Source organism: Serinus canaria, chromosome 1A, assembly GCF_022539315.1.
Source record: "Serinus canaria isolate serCan28SL12 chromosome 1A, serCan2020, whole genome shotgun sequence".
Classification (NCBI taxonomy): domain Eukaryota; kingdom Metazoa; phylum Chordata; class Aves; order Passeriformes; family Fringillidae; genus Serinus; species Serinus canaria.
In genome coordinates this window covers 17818075-17842254 of record NC_066314.1, presented here as the reverse complement: position 1 = coordinate 17842254, position 24180 = coordinate 17818075, and the positions used below count along the sequence as shown (strand labels likewise).

Below are 24180 nucleotides of genomic sequence, written 5' to 3'. Positions count from 1 at the left end.
ACTCTGTTAGAGAATGGTTTATGCTCTCACTTCTCTCTCCACTTGGAGAAATTAAGGAAAAGTACTGGAATGCTCTAATACTACTTAGATCCTCATTATTTTAGTATTTTTCCCTGAACTTTAAGAATGCTTGAATGAAAATAAGGCATGAAATGTAAGTGTAGGAGCTTGCTGCTTCTGTAGTGATGTTAGTTTAAAGCCACTGTTAGAAGAAATAATAGAGAAGGTGCTGATGACTTAAGATCACACCTGCACTGAAGATTTCATTAAGAACACAAGTTGTAATCACTAAATGGTTTTGTCTCATTGCCATACAAGTCCAGCAGAGCATGCTAATAAAACTCATTGTATTGCTCAAGGTCCAGTTTCATCACTGTCATTCTATTTTCGTTTGTATCATATTAAGTTACAGTCTCTCTAAGGAGTGAGGCTGTTCTCACACATTCACACCCAGCATAAGGAGGGATATGGTGCTACACTGACAGTATTCCTGCTGCTGTGGAGACACTCATAGCATACTGATGGTGAGACGAGTTCTCAGCTGCTGCATGTTCTTTGTGTAGACTTAAAAATGGTTTCCTCTTCCCTCAGTATTAACAAATAGGTAATATTCTAGGTAATACTTATTACTTATTCTATGTAATACCTAATACTAGGTAATATTTCCTGGTAATACTATGTTCAGCAAGAACTAAGTCCATTGGAAAATCATAGACTCACAGAATGGTTTGAAGTGGAAGGGTACTTAAAGTACCCTACTTCCCACCCTGCTGCCATGGGCACGGACAGCTTCCACCAGACCAAGTTACTCAATTCCCCACCCAACCTGACCTTGAACACTGTCATGGATGGGGCATTAACAGATTCTATGGGCAACCTGTTCCAGTGTCTCACCTCCCTCACAGTCAAGAATTTCTACCTAATATCTAATCTAAATTTCCCTTCTTTCAGTTTTAACTCATTGCTTCTTTGTCCTATCAGTACAGTTCCTGATGAAGAGTCCCTCTCCAAGTGAGAATTTCTTTATAAATTTTTCTTGTGTCATCAGCCAAACGAAACTTGGTGGTTTTCAAGACAGTTGTAAAAAGAAGGAAGAACAACTTTCCTATCAGAAAGTTAATAGAAACTTTCTATGTCAGAAAGCTAAAAAATTTGAAAGGAACTCTTTGTATGTTAAGTTTTTGCTGGTTGGCTGTTGGAAACCAGTACATCATGCTCTCTTCAACTTCTGTGGACCTTTTAATTTAATTAAGGTGTATGTTGTGTGTCAGATAATAAATAGGTTAGGGCAAAGGAGAGTTAGCTATTAAGCTGTAAACTGTCTGCCAGCATTACTTTGCATAGAAGTGTCAAAAAATTGGAGGCTTGCTAATTATCTCCAAACGAGAGTGCTGTTCAGAAAGGTAGTGCATGTGTGCAGAAAAAAAGGGGATGCAGGGTGGTTTTGATATTTTGGGTCACATCTGCTGATTGGCAAGTATGTGCCTATTACAGGGAATGAAATTGGTAAAACAACTGATTCAGGTAAAATATTTTTATTTTATTTGAGTGCAACTGTACCTTGAGGTTCAGCCAAGTATTTAAGTGTCTAATAAACTACCCTAAGGCCTGCTATTATTTTTTCTTGCTGTATTTAAGTTTCCTGACCCACCCTAGAACTACTACACTTTGTTGACTTAGTTTTCATCAGGCTCGGTTCCCCAGTTTTGTAAATTATGCAGTTAAATAGGGCAAAAGAGCAGGCTCTGAATGTTTTCAAGCAAAGGGAGGGCTAGCCTGCTACTTCTGGCAGTTTAATTTTGGTTCTGACAAACAGAAGAACTGAAAAAATTGTACAACCCAGAGTTGGGTTGCATTTCCACACATGAGGTTTATACTCAGAGATGAAGGGGGTTAGGAGAGTAGCGTTTAGTGCCAGTGTAGACTTCCTGTATCAGTGAGTCTCCTCAGAGTTTTAAGGAATTGAAAATTATTAAAAATATTAATACTGTTATCTGTAAAAATTTACGTTGAACTATTCTGACCCCAGCAGTTACATCATCTTGTGTCTATGTAAAGATTTAACTTGTTTAAAAGAAATTACAACTGTCAGTTGTAATAATCATTGGCAAAGGGAACTAGAAGTTTCTAGCTCCAGTTTGTAGGTTTTGGTTTGTTGGTGGTGGTGGTTTGGTTGTTTTTTTTTTTTCCCCTTAATGAAAAGAGGAACAAGCTGTTATTTCCAGATTGGTATATTCTAGTGCTGAAATAGTTGACATTTTAAGTATTTTCAACTTCAGTGAAGTCAGAGATTTGAATACAACTAAGCTTTACCTTTACAAAGTTCGTGAAGCAATAAAATACAATGCAGATGATAGAATTATAGCACTGGCAAAACTGGCAAATCTATTAGATGATGTTTTTAAGCTTCCAGTTTTTGTAACTCTATTTTTAGAGCCAACTATCTGAAAAATTGCACAGGCTTCCTTAAGAGGACCTATGGTACTTCTAAATTATTATTCTTTTGAGGAATTTATGGTTTTTGGTGTAATAATTTGTAATGTTGTTTGTTGTTCATCTCGTTAGCCACTTTCCTTTATTCCTCTGTCTTCTGTATATAAAAGCTGATGGAATTTACTGGTTTTGTTTTAGGTTTTAGAACGCCCTCCAAGATGACTTAACAGGTGTATATTGGATTATGCTACTTATGGGCAAGCATGCAAAGTTTTGGATATCTCTCAGATATGCTTTTATAAAATACTCCTTCTTCAAATGTAATAATTTTCCAAAGCAGATCTTTCTTTTGTGTAATTGCTACTAATATCAGGTATTCAGTTTCTTTATGGCCTCATTTCTGATGAATTATCAACAACATTTGAATCCTGGAAGTAGTATTCTAGTATCTTCCCTTTTCCTTATGAAAAATAGTAAAGGCAGACAAACACTCTGGGTTTTTTAAGTACAAATCAATCTATATACAAATCAATCTATATACTAGAAGTGTTTAAACATTACTTACTCTGAAAAAATGTGTAAATTACATTCTTTCATCCATTTTCCAAAAGGGTGTATTGCTGCATTATTCACCTGCAATACCATTTGAAGTTACTATATTATCAAAGAAACAGCTTTTCATTTCCTGTGCTCACAAGCCATAATTATTTTGTTTTGTTACAAGTGTGTCCTAGTTCTGCTGGGTGTGAGGGAGGTGGACTCTGTTGATCACATGAGTAATTTGTTTCTGCCAGGCTTGAGCTTCTGAAGAAACTGTTGTTGTTCACCTAGTTTGGATTTTGATGCAAAAAACCTGTGTCATATTTTGCAGCTTGTTTTATTTCTCTGTTACTGTTTGTTGTGTTGCTTTTTCTGATGTCAATAGCCATTACCATAAGATTGCTTTCTAATTTTGATTTTATTTTCAGCTAGACCCTTGAGTAACTCTGGAAGATACCCTGACCAGAGGTTTTCTGTTGCAGCATGAAGCTCATGAGCAAGTGCCATAGCTTGCTCAGAGTAGATTGTCCTTTCATGTGCATACGTTTTGTAGTTGTATAAAACTATCTTATAAAAAGAGATAAGCATTTTTCTTTTCATGAAAATGTTTTGATTGTTTTCTTAGAGAGAAGATGATGAAGAAATGCAAGCCTTAAAAGAAAAATTGAAGTACTGGCAAAGGCTGCGCCATGATCTTGAAAGAGCACGTTTATTGATAGAACTTATACGTAAGCGTGAAAAATTAAAAAGAGAACAGGTAAATGTAGCCCCTTTTAGTTTGGTGAAGCTTTTCTGAAGGAAAGATAATTTAAGTATTCTCACAGTTCTTTCAGTAGAAGGACAGCTGTATCTTAATCCTTATATAGGGTCAAGTAATGTATGTGCATGCTGTGCACTCAAACTATTTAAAATATATAAAATTTTCATAGAATGGCTTGGGTTAAAAGAAACATTAAGGATTGTATAGTCCAACCCCTTGGCAATGAAGAGGAATATCTTCAACTAGATCAGGTTGTTCAAAGCCCTGTCCAATCTAACCTTTAATTTTTCTAGGAATAAGGTATCTGCCACCTCTCTGAGCAGCCTGTTGTTCAATGCTTCACCCTCATTGTAAAAAATTTCTTCCTTATATATAGTCTGAATCTACCCTCTTTTAGTTTAAGTGTTACCCCTTGTCCTGTCACTACACGCCCTACTAATCAGTTTGTCCCCATCTTACCTATAAACCTCCTTTAAGTACTGAGAGGCTGCAATAAAGTCTCATTTGGGCCCTCTCTTCTCCAGGATGAGCAACCCCATTTCTCTCAGCCCTTCATCAGAAGAGAGCTCCAGTCTGATCATGTTTGTGGCCCTCCTCTGGATTCACTCCAACAGCTTTATGTCCTTTGATGGGGGCTACAGAGCTGGATGCAGCAGTCCAGCTGGGGCCAAACTGGGGCAGAGTAGAGGGACGGAATCACCTCCCTTGACCTGCTGGCCACACTTCTCTCGATCCAGCCCTGGATGCAGTTGACTTTCTGGGCTACAAGCGTACTCTGCAGGCTCATACTGAGGTTTTCATCCACCAGTGCTCTCGAGTTCTAGACAGGGCTGGAGCTATTCATCCCTCAGCTGGTACTGATACCTGGGGTTGCCACAACCCAGATGCAGGAGGACCTGGAATTCGACCTTTTTGAGCCCCATGAGATTCCCATGGTACCCACCTCTTAAGTTTGTCCATGTCTGGATGGGATCCTGTCCTTCGGGTGTGTCAACTGCACAGTTCATCTTGGTGTCGTCTGCAGATTTGTTGAGGGTGCACTTGATCCATTGGTCTCATGTCATTGATGAAAGTACTAACTACTACTGGTCCCAGTACAGACCTCCAAGGGACACCACTCATTACTGATCTCCATCCAGAGTCCAAGCCATTGATCACTGCTCTCTGGATGCAGCCATCCAGCCAATTCCTCACCTGTGTAGCAGTCCACCCATTAAATCCATCTCTCTTCAGTTTAGAGAGAAGGATGTTGTTGAGGACCATGTTAGGGGCCTTAGAGAAGTCCAGATAGATGACATCTTCCCTTGTCTGCTTAAAAGAGTTACTCCATTGTAGAGGACCACTAGGTTGGTTAGACCACTAGGTTAATTAGGCAGGACTTACCCTTTGTTAGGCTCTGCTGGCTGTCCTGAATCATCTCCTTGTGCCCCATAAGGAAGCTTTGCCTTGTGAAGTTATCCGTAATGGACTCCAGGAGTCTCCTACAACTTGTCATGGTACTCATCCAGATGTCAGAGTTGAAGTCCTCAACAGGACAGGAACCTGTGAAAGCAGTGCCTGTCTGTAGCTGGAGCAAGAAGGCTTTGTCAATAGGCTCCCCTAGATCTGAAATAAATACCAACCACAGGGTTCCTTCTCTCAACTTGGTGCCTAAGCTTTCAACCTGCTCATGGCTTTTCTTGAGACAACTTTTCGCAGTTTAGTCATTTCTCAATGTAGAAAGCAACTCTGCTGCCCCTTGGTACTCTCTTGGCCCTTCTGACCATCCATAGTCACACTTCAGTCATGGGATTCATCCCACCAAATTTCAGTAATGGAAATTAGGGTGTAACTCCTGTGCTGTGACCTCCAGCTCCTTCTGTTTGTTGCCCATGCTGTGTGCATTGGTATAGAGAAATTATTTAGGAAGACATTCTCTTAGACTTGGAAAAATGATTGGTTTCTGAAGAGCTGTAGAAGATTTGATCTATTCAGGTTTTCTCAATACATGTCCTTATACTTAGTAGCACTTTTATCCTGTCACGAAAAAAGCAAAAATAAAGGCTGCATCTGAAGTCCTGCAGTATTCTTCAGTTAACATTGCCAAGAGAAAAGATTTGAGGAAGTGATAATGCAAAAAGATAAAAGCTTACATGAAAACTGAACACAAAATGTTTGCACTTAGGAGTTTTTAATGGTCCTTATTTGTAAAAACCATTTAATTTTTACTTTTGCAAGCTGTGAACATTCATTGCAAGCTAATATAATTTGTCCTTCTGGAGTGCTTTCTGGAATTCTGTGCATTATTCACTTGTATTCACGTGTCACTTGCTTTACACATGTATTTATATGCATATACTTTACGTATGTGTGTTTGGTTATACTTTATTTACATGTATATATTATATATATGTACACACACTTTAATCTTTCATTAAGAATTTACTTTAGCCACAGCAAGACTGTTTCAGCTCTTAAAACAGCTTGAAAATTAAGCTACAGAGGAATTGAAATAGTGTCCAAAATAAAAAAAGTCTCAAGGATATTGAAGTATTTGAAGATGTTGATTCTGTTTTTTGAAATAATTTTCTTGGAATTTATGTAGAACATTGTCTTTCCAATTACTCTTTGTTTTGGTCTTATGTAGCCTGTAAATCAGATTCTCTTTAAACTTCAAACATATCAGTACAACTGAAATTTAATTTGAAACATTACCTTTAAATTCTTACTATTTTCACATTGTTGGTGAATTGTGAAGCTGTTATTATATAGCATCTTTAAAAAAAATACATTTAAAAGTGGAACAAAATTTTACATATAAAATACAAATTTGTGTTCTGGGAAGCTGGAGTTGAAGGAATGATAAAGGTTTTCAGCTAATGATTTCATAAAAAAAAAAATCAATGTCAGATAAATGCCAGCTGATGATATTGAAAATAGTACTGAACTCATTTACTTAAATGTATTTGTATTTTATATCTTATCTAAAATACTACACTGTTGCTGCTAAACAACTTTAATACGGTCTGTTAATGGAAAATGCTCAGTTGGATAACTGTTACTTCTTTAGGTCAAGCTTGAGCAGGTTACTATGGAACTTCAGCTTATTCCATTCACTGTACTTCTGCGATCGGTTCTGGATCAGCTGCAGGAAAAGGATTCTGCTCGTATATTTGCTCAGCCGGTGAACCTTAAAGAGGTATGTTTGCAGCTGTGTTTCCTGGTGTTTACATGTGGCTCAGTTGCACTTAAATACAGGAAACAAGTCATTACATGCAGAGTTAGAAGCAAGTTTAATCTTCATGCTGATAATTATCATTATGAGTTATGGTCTACTGCTATGAAAGCCTTTTTATGCTTATATACCAAAATAATTTCTGGGAAGTACTAGTATGGAAGTACCCCATTCTTGTATAGAATGTTGGGTATATACTTACACTTTTCAGTAAGACGATTTTGGTAAAGCAGATTCAAAGGATATCAAAAATTGCAATGCAGATACTGTGTTCTTACTTGAAGGTGAAACTAAACAGACTTAGCGTGTATATGTGTGCATTTGTGCATATACTGCATACATACCTGTTTATTATATGAAGAATCATTAAGGTTGAAAAAGACTGCCAAGATCATAGAGTCCAGTCTTTGACCTAATACCAGTATGCCGACTAAACCATAGTGCAAAGTGCCACACTTCCATGGATGGCCACTGCACCACTTCCCTGAGGAGCCTGTTCAATTCTTAACCACCCTTTCAGTGTAGAAATCTTTCCTAATATCCAACCTGAACTGCTCCTGGCACAACTTGAGGCCATTTTCCCTTGTATTATCACTGGTTGCCTGAAAGTAGGAGTACATAAAACCACAGAATTCCCAAGAAAAAGTTGTTTCAGCATCTCTTAGTGGAGCTCAAACTTGTTACCTGAGATGCAGAATATTGTAATATGCAAGCTTCTGTTGACACGCAAGTGTTTGCGATATCTAGATGTGCAATTCTAAGTTACATCTTTAATTTCTTGTATTGAGGTGTTACAAGATACGTTTAAAAAGCAGATCAGTTACTAATGCTACTTTGTCTGTAATAAGACAATTTTACCCATTTGTGCTTTAAATATTTATTCAAAGGTTCCAGACTATTTGGATCATATTAAACATCCTATGGATTTCTCTACCATGCGGAAACGGTTAGAAGCTCAAGGCTATAAAAACCTCACTGAGTTTGAAGAAGACTTCAATCTGATCATAGATAACTGTATGAAGTACAATGCAAAAGATACAATATTTTATAGAGCTGCAGTGCGGTTACGAGATCAAGGAGGTGTAGTTCTCAGGCAAGCCAGGCGAGATGCTGAAGGAATCGGTTATAACAATGAAACTGGAATGCACTTACCAGAACGGCCTAAACTTGAGTCACCCCAGCCTTTCTCTTGGGAAGATGGTAAGATGTTTTTCTTGTAAGATTATTTTGGAAAGTCGCATTTTTTATTGCATGCAGCATGCATGTTCCGTACAGATATTTAGGATTGTTGCTGTCCAGTTTGCTAACTAGATTCTCCACCCCCCATTAAAAACATTGCTTGAAAGAGTCTGGTATTTGTATTCTACCAAATCTGTCATAAGACATCAGTGCTATCTGGATTCTGATTTTGGCAGTGTCAGAGCCTAATTTAACAACTTACATGGAAAAGGTTTTTGAGTGCTTTCTTTCACATGATCGTATATGCTTGTAAGGCATGGAAAATGAATTCCAGTGTTCATAAACTTAAGCATATTCCTGAGTAACCTATTCAAAAAATTGAGCACATTTGTAATACTAGGAATTAATTTTTTTTTTGACATACACATGACTTTTCTAAGGTTTGGCAGTGGAGAATAATTAACACATTTCTTTTATAACCATAATTTTGTCCTTTTCTTTAACAAGAAGGAATTCATTTGTTGAAGTGGGAAGGATTAATTATGTCTTCCTTCTGACCTCTTATTTCTTTACTTTACTACTTAGTTTTTTAGATCAAAATGCTGATTAAGAAAAATAGTAACTATATAGTAGGAATTAATTTCAGTACTTCTGGCTATAATCTGAATAGGCTTTTGACAGTATTCTTTTATTTTGGCATGTGAATTCAGTTTTTTTCCTTTTGTTGGTGTTACTGTTCTGAGAATATACTGGGAAATGCTAACACGTTTTCAATTGTACGTGTTTTGACTTCAGTGGATAGGTTACTGAATCCTGCAAACAGAGCACATATGTCCTTGGAAGAACAGCTGAGAGAGCTGCTAGAAAAACTTGATCTCACCTGTGCAATGAAATCCAGCGGGTCAAGGAGCAAAAGAGCAAAGCTGTTAAAGAAAGAAATCAGCATTATTCGCAACAAACTCAGTCAGCAACACAACCAAGCTCCTCAAATAGAGTCAGGTATTGGAAGTTTCGAGGAAGAAAGTGCAGCATTAGATCAGGATGGAGAAGAAGAAGGTAAGATTGTAAACCATGTTTAAATGTGTACTGTTCTGAGCCACTTCAGTCAGGTGCTGTGATGTGAGTAATAGTGTGAATTAATGAATTTGATCAACTAATACTAAATTTAAAATACTGATTTTAAAATTAAAATAATAGTTTGAAAATATGAAAATAGCTGCCTATTCAGAGCAAATATTTTTAAGAGTAGAATGATCTTCTTAGGAAAACCTCCCTCCATTACTTTTCATGGTAGCAAGGCTTTAAAAACTTAGGTGTTAAAAAATGAAAGTGCAAACAATCTCAGATGAAAAGCAGTTGGAAATGCCTGAGTGGAAAACATCTTTTTACATTTGAAAACACACTTATGTGTCAAAATGTGTATTAGGGATCATGTGAGCCTAGGCCAGTGGTAATGAAAACTCTGGCTGTTGTACTGTGTTTGTACCCTTTTTTATTCACTACTCCAGATTCTAGGGAGGAGGGTGGGTAGGCTTTGGGGTTATTTGTTTATTTATTTATCTATTTTAAATTAAGCTAACTACTGATAAGACTTAACAGATTTCATGTTGTAGAATCAAGTCAGCCACATCTGCCTAGCTCTTCCCCTTTTGCTTCTCTTCCTCCTCAAAACATTTGTCTCAGAACTGTGTCTACTCTTGGCTAATTGCCATTGATTTCAATTAGAGCAGTGTGCTGGAAGGACTAACTTAATATTTTAATTAAATATAATATTTGAATTTTTAGATTTTAAATTTAGTTTCTTTCCATCATTTTTAAATGATGGAAAGAAAATGTGTCAGTCAAATAAGACTATTGACTTTGTTTCATGGTTAGCTTTAAGGAACTAAACTTTTTCTTTAGGAGAGTGAAGTGTTTCATTTTTGAATAAGTGCCTTGAAAAGGAGGAGGAAAGAGCTCAGGGGAAAGTGGAAGCATGGTAATAAATAAAATAATCTCTATTTGTTGAGGCTTGATGCTTTCAAAATTTTTGAAAGGTGAAGTCAATTAAATGATTGTTCTTAACTGCCATTCAAACAGCAACTTAAACAGTGTTTACCTCCAAGCAGAACTTGCTGGAGATTTGAGCATTGGTAGAAAAAGTGTACATGAACCAGCACAATATCTTGTTCTGAGTCTTTTAAGTGTTCTCAAAATGTTTAATGGTTTGAGTTTTTTAAATCTGGGTATTTTTTTAATCTTCAAGTGATGATGGTATTAAATACATTTCTTTAGGAATGTGGGGTTTGGCATCTAAGGAATCCAAAACCTTTTTATTTGTAGCTTAACATTTTGATGCCACAGCCTTTCACTTCAGCAGTTTTTTGTGAAAAAAGTGTTCCAAAGTGAACAGTAGTGGTTTTCTTATATTTACAGTAGGCTTTTTAAATAAAACATGATGAAAGGCACAATCCAGGTTTGATTGGTATGGTTGTTATGGTTCTGTTCTAATGGAGAGTAATAATAATTAGTTCAAATTTCAGTTCTTAAATGGAAGGTACATAGAGGAGTAAAGAAAAGAAATTGCCTAAAAAAAGATAAGAAAAATCCTGTGCCCAGGATCTCGACAGGAGCTGACTTCAATAGAACTCTGAATTACCCCTTTGCAATTCTGTTTCCAGTCTTTGATCATGTGAAAAATACAGTACCAGAATAGCCCCATGAAATTTAGGTTTTATTTCTAAATAATTCTCAAGTGCTTTTATGTTCTTTTATCTTTCACTGAGTATTTTCTAATTAGTTGTAAGAAAATCAGAAATACTGTTCACAAAGGAAGTCACAGTGGAGATTTTAAAGTACAGGATTTTTTAATGGCTGGTAGTTTAAATGTGCTTATCTGACTGTACATTTCATTCTACAGTCTTTCTGAAATATTAGTTACCAATTCTAATACCTGTGTGCCTGCAAATGATGTAAGCACACTCACACTGTATTTTAAAAACAGGTAGTTTTTAATATGAACTATGCTATTGTTCATTAAACGTCAAACAACAGGGTAAAGATTTTTTTTTTTGCACTTAGAAATCATTGATTTCCAAGTAAATATTGCTGGGCCAAAACCAAACAAAATAAACTGCAAATAGAGAACTTAAAAGCTTTGAGGTTTTACACCTTTTTTCAGTTGGCATAGAAAATTTAACTAAGTTTAAATATTTTATGTGATAGCATAAATAGTACATTAGTGTTATACAGTTACTCTAGAATAAGTGTTTCCTTTCTTGCATTTTGAAAGATTCTTTTGGAAGCTAGAAAGATTTTAACATCTTTTTGAGTTGATAATTATTGGTTACGACATCCTTCTATTTGTATTAGGCAATGCTGCAATAGTAGAATGTTTATTTTCTTTCCTATTACTTGTGATGAAAAATTGAAACTACTTTTGTACACTCACTATCATATCTCTATTGTCTTTTCCCAGCATGGATTTAGTGGAATTGAGTGGGACATGATCATATTAAAAAAAATTAAAGTGTGGGGGAGAAGGGGAGAAAAATGATAGAGGGTGGTTTTTCTGATTTCTCATATCAAATCTGCATTATTGAGTGTGTTATTTTTCAACTAGTGGCTAATCAATCTGTAAGATATTGGGGGTGTTGGGTTTTTCTTCTCCATTTTTATTATTTTTTTGTAGATAAAACTTCTGGTCACAACTGTAAAAAAGTTTTACAAATCATGCCCTTGTGTAGATTTTGTAACACATTTTTTCACTCAAGTAGAACAGGTTACAAGTACTTTTTTTTTTTTTTTTTACTGTTTAGCTGATAAAATTTTTCATAGGCAGGTGTGAGGTGAATATTGATAAGGTGAAATAGTATGTTACAAAAAATTTTACTTGAATGGCAGTATAATTGCATTTAACAGATAATCATCCACCACCCCAACTTCCTAATGAAAAAATAGATTTTGTAGTTTTTAGTTAATGAAACTAACATAACTGCATGAGAAGAAGCAAGTACTTATCCAGGTATAAACTGTTAACACCAACTCTAGACGTCTTCTTTTCTACCCCTGTTACATTCCCAGTATAAAAGTAGGAACTACTAACTAGGACAGATTGTTGCTAGACAAGTTTTGGTTTTAAAATGTTATGCTTTGTTTCCAGACAACAATTTATTTGGTGGGCTGCACATTTATAGTGAGTTTTATAATAGACTTTATAACTACAGGTTTTCAAAAATCACACTCTATTTATAATTTTTTCAGGAGATAAATCTCCCCCTAAACTTGAACCATCAGATGCATTACCTCTTCCTTCAAACTTGGAGACTAATTCAGAACCACCAACCCTCAAACCAGTAGAACTCAATCCAGAGCAGAGTAAGCTTTACAAAAGAGTAAAATTTGATAATGAATTATATAGCACTTCCATTCAGAAAGAAATAAATGGACACACTCCAGAACACTTACTTGACAGTAATCTCAATGAGTCGACTGTTTCTGCTGTAGCTGAGTCATCAACTGATGTAAACAGACGTACATCCATTCTCTTCTGCAAATCGAAAAGTATAAGCCCCCAAAAGTCTGCAAAGAACACTGAAACCCAGCCAACTTCTCCACAGCTAGGGACCAAAACCTTTTTGTCTGTAGTCCTTCCAAGGTTGGAGACACTTCTGCACCCAAGGAAAAGATCAAGGAGTGCATGTGGAGATTCTGAGGTTGATGATGAGTCCCCTGTAAAGCGCTTGGATACAGGTAAATGTTTACAAAACTTATTTGAATGGATGCATCTGGAAAGTTAACATACCTGTAGTTTTTACGTACATGTGATTGTTAATCTTCAGATTTTAGCACTTCAAACAGGTTGTCCTCACAGCTGAGGAGTTACAGTTTAGAAAATTATTATTCATATTTGTGTTGGCCCTTGGCAATTAGACTTACTAAACCAAGTTTTGGTTCTTTAGTTTCATGATGCAGTTTTTAAGTACACGTGTGGGTGTATGTGAAACCTGTAGGAAAGATGAATTGGCTGCTTTTTTGCAAATTCCCTGTTAAATTACATGGAACTTGACATGCGATACCAAAACTAGAAGGCTTGTAAGCAGGAGCATGAAAAATACTTGTGCCATGTATGATTTCCTTTTGCTGAGTGTTACTCCAAGCATATTTTTATATTATGAAACTGTTGACTGTGTATGAAGCACTTTGGATATCCATGTATTTTATGGAAGTGTTAAAACCCCAACATATAATGACACTTTATGTGGGGTTTTTTTTTTGTCTGTGCACTTTCAGTAGAATTGAAGGTGAGATAATGCTCTTAATGAGACTTCTCTAAAGGATATTTGAAAGAAAATGTTATCTTCATACATTAGTGCAGTACAAACAACTCAAAACATTAATTATATGTCTCAAGACATTAATTATATCTTTTCTTAACACACCATAGTTCTATTTATTTGAGAAGTTCATATAAAACCTTTGAGGAAAAAAAGCAGTATCAGGAAATTACTTATGGATATTTCCTTAATGTCATCCATGGCCATTGCTATGACTTTTATATTACCTTTGAAATAAATACTCTGTTTCATTGTCATGTTGGGAGCCCTTATGCAGCTATAAAAACAGAAAGTGGAGATTTGTCTCTTTGAATAAAAGAGATAGGAGTTTAAATTAAACATTAGGTGTGAAGATATGCTCCAAAAGATGGGGAGGGATGGATGAGTTAATTTGGGGGAACAGGAAAATGTTGTTGATTTTTAGGTTGTTTCTTTTTTGTTTGGTGGGAATTTTTTTGTTTTGAATAACAGAATATTTTGGGGTGTGGAGCCTTGAGCTTTTTTTGATTGGTTGGTTGGCTGGGGTTTTTTTTGAATGATCAGGTGAGGACACTAATAATTCTAATGCTGGAATCATAGTATGAGAAAATATTATGTAAGATGCAGAGGGGAATTGTTTTTCATTTATATTTTTGGGTTTTGCTTGGTTTGCCTCTTTGGAAAGCCCCAACTTCCATTAATTTTCCTAACAGCTTGGAAAGAGCATGCAGATTTGATCTGATACTTTAGTTCTGAAGTAAGTACCAAGTGAAGGCAGTGTGATAATAGAAATTAGTTAATCTTTATTAATAATATAAAAACAAGTATCCCAATTTGCCAGTGTATAATCTAGATAATTTCATTATGTACCTGTACATAGATTGCATTTTATCATACACAGTGAATTGTTTCATGCTGGGAATTAGTACCAATTCCTTGAAATTTTTGTGTTAAACATTGTGAATTTTTTCTTTAAGGGAAGAAAAGGTTTTTATTTTGTAAGAAAACTAACTTAATTCTTAAAGGGAAAAAAAAGGCAGCAACAAAACTCAACTCCACCAGATTTCTGAATACATTTAAATTCAGCTATTTTTTTCTCTCTGTGGAGTTAGGTATATGTAGAGCAAATATGCTTTTGATTCTCTTCAAAACTAACAATGTAGTTATAGGAATAAAATCCAGAAGTTAAAAAGTTTTTCTATTGTTAATTTAAAACAAAATTATGTAGTTTTTTTCTGAAGTGAGTAAAGATTTAACGAGAATTAAATTTATGTAGAACTAATACTTAGGGGGCATTTATAGTTAGAATTTGTACTTGTTCAAGAAGAGTGAATTGAAACAGCTTGGCCAATTAATATTCACCTGAAAATGTTCTAGTTATTCTTTATTAGTGTCTTGTGTTTTAAGCATATATGGATCATAAAGATGTGGCAGTTTATCAGATCTTATTCCTTTGATTAGTTTGCCTGTTGGCAGGCAAACATTTTGATTTCACATAGGAAATTTTATTCCTCATGTTATTTTCAAATTTGTGTCTCCACACTAATTAAAGTAATTTGCAGTTGGCAGCTATCTTGAGCTACAGTTCAGTAGGAAACCAGCACAAATGTCAGATACTTACCAAGATTTAAAAACAGTTGGGATTTTTTTGTGTATGCAGCTGGTATTGATTCATGTAGATGTCTGTGTTATGATAAAAATGCATTAGGTGATGTATACAGCAATACATTCTTTCACTTTGGTTATTTTTTTACAAAACTTAATCTCGTGCTGTAGCTAAGAATGTTTTTATTCAGTAGAACCCAGCAGAGCTTTTTCTTCCAAAGCCATCCAATCATAGGAGAAGGCATGCAACTGGCTTCTTGTGTGCATTGATATGAGTTATCAGCTTTTTGGGAAATCCCTGTAATTGAAAATGAATTATTGTTGCCCAGTTTTCTTTAAGTGGTGTGAATATTAACTACCCTTAATTTTACTGAATACGGAAAAAATCATGAAAAAGAACCTCACTTAATGTGCCAAGGATTGAAAATTTTAAGTAGTCGGGAGCTGCACTGTCACCTATTTTTTCTTTCTTTCCTATTCATAACCAGTATGAGGGGTTTTGACATTATTTAAGGATGTCTTGTTTCTGTCCCTTACTCTGCAGACTCTATAGTGTTGCCTCCTTTCTTGTCACTCCCGTATTCTTACATGACAAAGTTCAAAGGAAGACTAAAGTTTATTTAGTTGAGTGAAACCACACCTACCTGGTTGTTTCATTATTCTTGTAGACTGTTTTTAGTGTGCTCTCTTGACTTACATTTGGGGTTGATGTTTTTCCAGTTATTTTCAAGAAAGACACATATGGAATCCACTGACACACTCCTTTGTAAGTGTGGTGTCCCACATGCTGTTGGTTTTCATACATGAGATTACTGAAATGCCAGCTCTTTATTGGAAGTAGGGGACTATTGAGTTAGCCTTCAAAGGGAACTAAAAGCAGTTCATTTCCATACTGTCATCTTTCATATGTGAATCTTTAAAATATATGAAGCAGGAGTGTAGTATAATCTTAAATTTAAATTTTCTAGTGTTCTGCATAATCACAGAGTACATCTGTCTTTGTTGTTGCTGTGTAGAAACTGACAGCTGCATAGTGGAGACGTGTTTAAAAATTTCCTGTACATATTTGATGTATTTTGGGTTTGCTTCTCATGGTATCTAGCAGCAATTTCCAAAAGAAGGTTGTTGGTTTACGTAGGAAATTTTGGTGACATCAGAGATTGATGCATTATTATTCTTGAAGGTTGGGCATGTCCAGTCTTAACTGTGACAAGTTTAATGACCTTTTCAAAATACCCATTGTATGCTTACCTTGCTTTTTGGTTACAAAGATGAATCCTTTTTGTCAGGGAAATATTTTGTGCAGTTATTTATCAGAGAAAAATTAAATTGATTAATGGATAGAAGGTAGATTTTACAGACCATTAAAAGTCTGCCTGTATCAGTTGTGAATTAGTAAGATTGCAGATGGAACAAATTATTGTTTCAAGAAACCTTTTTTAACATTGTAACATGATAGATTTTGATCAGATTAAATTCTCCTGTGTACTTGGTGTTATTAGTCATCTCTAAGGTTTGTAAATTTAGGTTTTATAATTCACAGTTGCGGTTACAGTACTCTCTATTTTAATTAGAAACTAAGTATTTAAAATACACTAGCCTAAAACAACCACTGTAACTTACTATAGAATCAGGATTTCAGATAGTGATTATTATAGTGCAGCATGTTGTTTCTTTAACTTATTGTCCAAATGCAGTAGTAGAGAATTTCAGTGAAGTATATAATTTAGTTCATATTTTCGCTTCCAGCTACACAGATTTTCTCAAGGTACTGAAACACATGTAAACAAGTATTTAGAATATGGATCACTGAAGTAGAATATTCACACAGTAAAAAGCACAGAGTGGGGGACTTTATAATTTCTTAATACATACTTCACATACAGTTATCAGTATACAAAAAAGATTCCTTATTATATCTCTTAGTAAATGTTGGGCTGACTTTGTTGCTGCTTGACTACTAAAAATGATGGCAAGTAACCTGTATGTGAATTCCGTTTGCATTTGATAGAATTTAATACTGTACTGAGGACCACTGTTACTTAATTTGATATGATAAGGGTAAACATTGTGTCTGGAGTGAAATGGAATGCAGTGCATTTTTTAAATTCTTGAGTACATGATTTCTAATGAATATTTGCCTCTCTGAAGCACAGGCCCATTTGGCTAAAAGTCAGGCTTCATATGCACAGCATTCATTACCATTCACTAAATGGAGGAAGTGAAAGTAAAGCATGCATATCTAAGAAACTTATGTTTTTGTAGTAAGTAAAAAAACTGAAATAAAGGTTCCTCAGGAAAAAAAAAAAACAAATTGGTATAATTTCTCTTGTGGTTAGCATAGACAGGAATGGCAGTATATGTGTGTGTGTATATATATATCTGTATACATATAATTGATATTCATTAATCAAGTGCAACAATATTACTAAATCTATTGACAGATCCACAGTCCTGATTTGTTGTATTGAAATGCATAGTGATTGTTTCATGTGAAGTCTGATGTGAAATTTAATTATTTGAGCCCTTAGTGGTGTTCAAGAACTTTAGCTGCCTGACTCCAGGAGGTTTGGAAACATAAAACATTTCAAGGTGTATTTTCAAGCAAACAAAGTATTAGAGATTGTGAGGAGATTATGAAGGCCTAAAAGGAGTTATTCCCTGGATTGTTAAATTTGTCAGTGTAGAGACATGGGGAGTACAGGAGTCTGACTGTTCAGTTGTCAGGATGTGTTTGGTTAATTGGTCTTCTAGTGGGTTGATAGGCCACTGGGAAATGTAGGACCATTTGCTAAGAAAATAAAGCAAATTAAGAGAAGAAATTAGGAGGGGAATAAAAAAAGAACCCCATTGCATTTCCTAATTTCTTTTTGGCCTACTCAAACTTAAGCCAGGAGTTCTGCCAGGCCTATGAAAATTTCTGCCAATTTAATTTCTGGGAACATTTTGAGAGATAAGGGGGAGGCTTTTTGTAATACACATAGAATAAAATAAGTGCATAAGGCAGAAACATGGAGTAGGAAGCTATTTTATGCCAATCAACTCTCACATTGTGTTTTAAGAACATAAACGTTCCTTCTGGTTTTATTTCATATAAATAATCAAAGTATAAACTTTCTGATGATGAAAAATCCTTTTCCTATTTCTTGATTTATATTATTAAAATAGGGGGAATTTTGAGCAACATAGTTGAGAGTGATGGGGGTTGATGAACACCCGGATAATAGCAGTGTGGTGCTTTTTTCAAGGCTTATGAGGTGTGTGCATACGTAAGGTACATTATACACTAGTATTCTGGAAATTTTTCTTGGGTCTTAAAAATGTTAATATCTTTGAAAGAGATGTGTTTTCGGTTATTTTTAAGATATTAATTATTAGCACCCGACGTACAATTGCCGTGTTTTCTACGATAATTATAACTAAATCTTCTGTAATAATAAACAAATATTTCTGAAAGCCCTTCTGTTTTTCTTGATGCTGTAGGAATTGTGGAGCCTTTTACTCTATTCTAGTTCTGCTTTTTTTTTTATTTTTCTCTTTTTTTTTAATACTTAGCTCATTTCTTGGCCCAGGTTTGGCTTTGTAAAAAATTAAATGTCATAGTCCCCAATGTGCTTCATTTGTGACATTTAAGACTGTTTTTTTCTCTGTGGTGCAGATGATAAACAGAACTGGGGGATTTATTGAAAATATTTGAAAAGTTAGTGAATTCAGAGATCCACACTATACTTTTTGCAAGTGTGTTCTTAATTTATTTAAGAAGATATTTACCATGGTGCTGTGGTTGAGTATAGATGACCTACCTTCAGACTCACAGTCTTAGATATGGTGAAGTCCCCTCTTCCCAGACATACAGTGTATGATTTAGTGAGCTCACCTGCTGAAACATCATAGAATAGTTTGGGTTGGAAGGGGCCTTTAAAGGTTATCCAGTCCAACCCCCACATACTCACCCACAGGTCTGATTTAAGAGGTGGACAATAGAAAAGGTTAATCCAGAGACTCCCAACAGCAGCATCAGGCACTGAACCTGGCAGGCAAAAGTACCAGTCACTTGTGGCCCATTCTGCTGTGAGTGGAGAGAGTGCCACAGTTCACACTGTGTGATTGACTGCAGATTAATGTCTCTCAGAGAAGTTTTTGTGTGGATTTGTGGTTTGTGGTGTTTTTTTTTCCTTTTCCCCTTTTTCCATTCAATGAGAACAGATTAGATTATGCATTTGCATGCACAGAGGAATGTCCTTCATAAAGAGTAGTTATGGTAGCATGCAGTTGTCCATTGTGTCATACACACAGTCCAGTGTTTAGGGATGGTTTGAATTGAATAGCTCTCTGCAATGTTTCTCACTGTAGTACCCAGATGTAATTTCTTTGGCATGCACAGGGGAAGTATACACATTAAGAAGATATCCCATACAAAGAAACATGTAATACTCAAGAACGGTTAAATTGAAGCAAAGTTCCTTTTTTTGTTGCTACCAAAACAGTGGTCATAGGTCCTGCTGTCACTTTGACAGGCCATGCTATCCTAGCGTGGTAATGCTCTACTTTGATTTAATTTTCTTTTCTCCTTCCTTTTATTCTATTTTCTTCCTTGACTTTTCCTTTTTCCCTTCCCTGCAAAGTTGTAATAATGCTCAAAAATTACTTCCTTAACAGCATGGCATTGAAAAAAAAAGGAGACAAAAGCTGATGCTGAGAACTAACCTTCAGCTGATAAGCAAGGCTAAGTCCTGAGTTCTCTAAAAAAATTCTGTGTTGAAGATAAAAGTACTTCAGGTCTGAGGGGAAAAAAGCAACCATGGATTCATCTGATTAGACACAAAGATATGAACATGCAAGTCAGCCATATTTTAATTCTTTTGTTCAATTTTGCCTAAAAATAGCAAAGCTGGGCTGGTATTTAATAGCTCTTGATGCTATTTTAATAGCATCTTCACTTGAGGATGCTTCAAGCACTGTCAGGTTGCATGAGCAGTGCAACATCTCATTTGGTCTTTCCAGATGCTGTCGATGAAGCCAGGAGGAAAATCTTAGGATAGCAAGCACTGTTGATATTTGCTAGGCTGGGATAGTTTGTATTTTGATGTTTCAGTCTCAAAGGACTCAGGTCATGCACTTCCTCAAGTACTCTGCAAGCTATCATATAAGGAGGCTGTGAAGCACTGGATCTTTTATACTGAATCACATGAAGTTTTAATCTCTCTCTCAAGGTAAAAAAGGCCTGGAAAGTTAGGACTGGGAATGCAGCTGGGTAATTTACTGAAGTAATTAAAAGATTTCTATTTTGCTGTGGTGTCCTATATGTCATCTCAGAAGTGGTAGATCTCTGCCTTGGTCTTTCTTTCAAGTAGCAACTTCAGTTTCATTTTCTGTTCCCTATCCTAGAAAGAGGAACAGATTATGCACCAGTTTTCCTAAATAGCTGTAGAAGGCAAATAAATGCTAAATTATTTATTTTTAATAGAATCAGATTGCTGGACCTGCTTACAAAGGAGAGCTCTGGAGTTTTCTGTCCATCTGTTTCCTTGTCATTGGACAGCATACCTAAAAGTTGTATTCTCACAATTGCAGGGCAACCCTTACTTTCAATGAAGAAAAATCTGTGTTGATAAAAGCTCTGTGTAAAATCCTGTAGCTAGTAATTGCCAAAAGTTAGTTCCATTCAGGAACATCTCAGTTTAGGAAATGGAGCAGCCTTTCTTTGTAGGTGTCAGGTCCTGCTGGGCTGCTCTGAAAGACTCCTAGGATTTCATGCAGTGTATTGATAAATAATTGTCATGCTTTTTCCTTATGTAAGTTGTGAATTAAAGTAGTATATATTGATTTAAGTCTTTAAGAAATCTCTAAAGATTTTTTTCATTTATATCAGGATTTTGTAGGTGAGAAAGTAAAAATCTTCAAATGGAAAATTTAATAAAATTTGTTTCTTTCTTAAGGTTCTTAACTGGGCATAAATCAGTAAAAAATGTTTGGAAAAAAGATTCTAATCTTAAATCCTCTTAAGTAATTTTTGCCAAGGTAATTAGAAGTAAATGGTTCTAAATATTACTGACTTTCTATAGTAATTTCTGGAATCCTGAATGACATACCATTGGTCTGTATGTGATTCACATGCACTTAAAGCTTGTATTTTGCAATTAGCTGTTTTGCATGTCATAAACTATATAAACCAAAGCTGATTCAGGAATTCAGTTTGTAAAGTTAGTTTTGAATTTTTTGGATTTTGAGTGTGCACTTTTTAATGGCATTTTCTACCCTACTGGTTCATCAGTCTGTACCACTGGAACAGCTGATACTGTCTTAAAAGAAGTTGTAAATTTTTTTTTTTGAGAAACGTTTCTTCTTGTATGCTCTTTTTTCATTTTAGATTTTTCTGGAGTGTTTTCAAACTCCTCCACTGAGGTTGCCTCCCACTTGCATGTTTTAAAATGTCTTGAACAATCATCTTACAGTACAGAGATCCTGTTGTAGTAGAGCAATGTATGGTCCTTTTCTTATGGAAGTTGTAGTTATTAAATGCTGATTAGTTTTCCTTTCTGTTGTGTAAATCAGATTTTGCTGTTTGATTAGTCTTACCTGATTTGCCAAAGACACTTCTTATTCTCAGATTTGAAGAAAATTAGAAGTTACAAGATGAATTCTTTGGCATTCTTTTGGAACCCATTGGCATTCTTTTGGAACCCATCAAACAGGCCATTCATTGAGCCACGAAACTGTATTTTTTCTGTGTCACTTAAGTCTTTAAAGGTTAAGATTTTCTGGTTAGGATCTTGAAAGGTACCACTATTTACTGTGTAGGTGCCACATCATGGGCTCATACTGAGCTGTCTTTGCTGTCTTTTAGCCATGACCAAGTTTTAAAAGCTTTATTTCCAAGGGGACTCTTCACACCAGCCTTTGTAGTCTTTGAGTAACTGGCTTACATTTTGTCTGCATACTGGAGACTGTTTTAAGTACTTGAAGCTTTGTTGTGCTCTGATATTCATCTGTGTACTCTGAAAAGAAGAATTGTGTTTAATATTCCTACTGCACTTTAGAATTTACTGTTTGAAGTAACATTTAAAGGGTTTCTCTCAGGGTCTTATGCTCTTGCTTTTGAAAAAAAAAAACAACTTAGTGGATGCCTTCCTGTTTCTGCAGTCTGCCTATTTCCAAGGTTTGCATTTTTAAGAATACAGTAACTTTTGATGATTTATTACCTTCAAATATTCCCTTATCCTGTGTGTGCTTATCTGTATATATAAATCCCCCTGAATCAGTGGCATCCCTTTTCTTACTCTTACTGGAGGTATTTTTAGCTACATTTCTAAACTGTGTTCTTGATGCATTTCATGCACATGGAGGTTGTATTCTGTGTTTTCAATGACTTTCAGTATTTTCTTTTTCAAGAAAGAGGCCTGAATCAAAGTGAAACTTCCTTAGATAGTCCCTTTAGAAACCTTAGGTTTTAGTGATAGAATACGTGGGACCCTTGTGTCATTCTCACTGTCTCTGGACACTGCTGTAAGGATGGCTATTTAATTGAAAGCTCTGTTTCCTTTCAGAGAGACTTAATGGCTTTTTCACTGTCTTCCAGGTTCTCATATTAACTAATATCATGCTGGGTATTTATCTCTTTGGATCCTAATTATTTTCTATTATCCTCAACATGGAATGGAATTCAATTAAATGATCATTTTGCAACGCAGAAAGACAATTACATTTGAAGTAATTAATTTGGATCATGTTGGAGACACCAGCCATCCTTAAAACAAATAACAAATAGAAATGAACACTCTTGGAGGAAGTCTTTGACACATATGAAACTATGCTCTTCATTCAATATATTGCCCCATTTCCGTAAGTTACAAAGTTGTACGTGTTGTAGTATATGTGACACACACGGGTCGCAGAGTTTTACCAGTCCCAACATTCTTATTCCCAGAACATGTTCTGTGAGGGCAGATTAGCTAAGAATGCTACATCTCCAACCTCTTCCCTTCCCCGAAAAAACCAGTCTCATCTTCCTTGGAGAAGTGAAATCTACCAGAAATATTTTTGCTTTTTTTAAAATAAAATACACATTTTTCCTCTATTGTATATATATTTTAATGAAGAGTAACATCAGTGTTCTGGGTAAGTGCACAAGTCACGGCTGAAAATGAGACTAAACTGTGTTGTAGAAGTGCTGGTGCACTGTGTGCACTAATTGCTTGAATGCTCCCAGGTTTTTTAGTGGTTGTATCTCAGCCCTTCAAGTCTAGTTTTAGGAAAGCACTTCATCTTACATTTGGATGTGCTTGGTTTTGCATCAAGCTACACATAGTACAGTATTAATTGTTTAGAATAATTTTGTGCAAGTTCTGCTTCTTTCTTTTTGTTTCAGCAGAACTGTAAGGTGTGATTACAGTCTGAAATGTACAATTCTGTGTTCTGGGGCAGCATTTTGTACATTCATGGACATGCTGTGCTGCTCTTTGGACTATACTGAGCTTTGTTCCTCTACCATATTTTCCAAACTTCTGCTCTCTTTTGGAAATTACCTTTTCCTGATTCCATGTATTTAGTATGGGCAAAAAGATTCTAACTTGCTTGATGTAGATAGTCAGTGAAAGTTTTAAATGCAGCCTAAGAACAAACTGGCACTGTTGAGAAAAAGTTAAAACTTTGCATAATGAATACAGTTTTCAGTGCAGTGAGAGACCTGTGGAAAAGTATCAGGCTGATCATCTTTGCTTTACTTTTTTTCTTAGTTAGCATTTCTTTATTTTCAAAATGGTTGTGTTATGCTGTGATTTGCAAGGCACTATATTTTCCCTGTAAATTGAAGTTAAACTGAAGATTAGAAATGGCAGTAATGCTGAATTTACAATTGATAGCCGACTTCATTGTTTGAGAATTCCCTTTTTAATTGAAAAAAGTTAAGTTCTGCCTCTTGAGAGTGGACTGCTTTTTTCAAGAAACTTAAGAACAGAGGGGGAAAGTAAAGAAAATGAACCACTAATTAAAGGCTTTTAGTTTGATCTTTAGGACTTTTGGGGGGAAGATGAGGGCTGTCATTCAGTGGTATTGATGAGGCAATATAAGAAGTGTAAGAAGTTTAGAACCTGACATAAAATTCCACTCCATGCTGTACAGAAAGCTCATTTGATCTAACAAAATCATGAGCTTTT

General features: G+C 35.5%; 2 protein-coding genes across 13 annotated transcripts in view; one reads left to right on the top strand and one right to left on the bottom strand.

Annotated features, from left to right (window-relative positions):
• The window catches only part of ZBED4 (zinc finger BED-type containing 4), a 914269-nt gene that overhangs the window by 54822 nt on the left and 835267 nt on the right, over window positions 1-24180 (bottom strand). The window lies entirely within an intron of this gene.
• The window catches only part of BRD1 (bromodomain containing 1), a 66611-nt gene that overhangs the window by 28822 nt on the left and 13609 nt on the right, over window positions 1-24180 (top strand). For 9 of the 12 annotated variants that reach the window (XM_050988027.1, XM_050988026.1, XM_050988025.1 and 6 more), the window contains 5 exons: window positions 3599-3730; window positions 6783-6911; window positions 7835-8147; window positions 8922-9182; window positions 12369-12857. In XM_050988027.1, the coding sequence (XP_050843984.1) occupies window positions 3599-3730; window positions 6783-6911; window positions 7835-8147; window positions 8922-9182; window positions 12369-12857 (1324 nt within the window). Of the gene's footprint in view, window positions 1-3598; window positions 3731-6782; window positions 6912-7834; window positions 8148-8921; window positions 9183-12368; window positions 12858-22604; window positions 22760-24180 lie in introns of those variants that run through there. The other 3 variants (XM_050988032.1, XM_030238065.1, XM_030238066.1) reach the window with 3 other exon arrangements.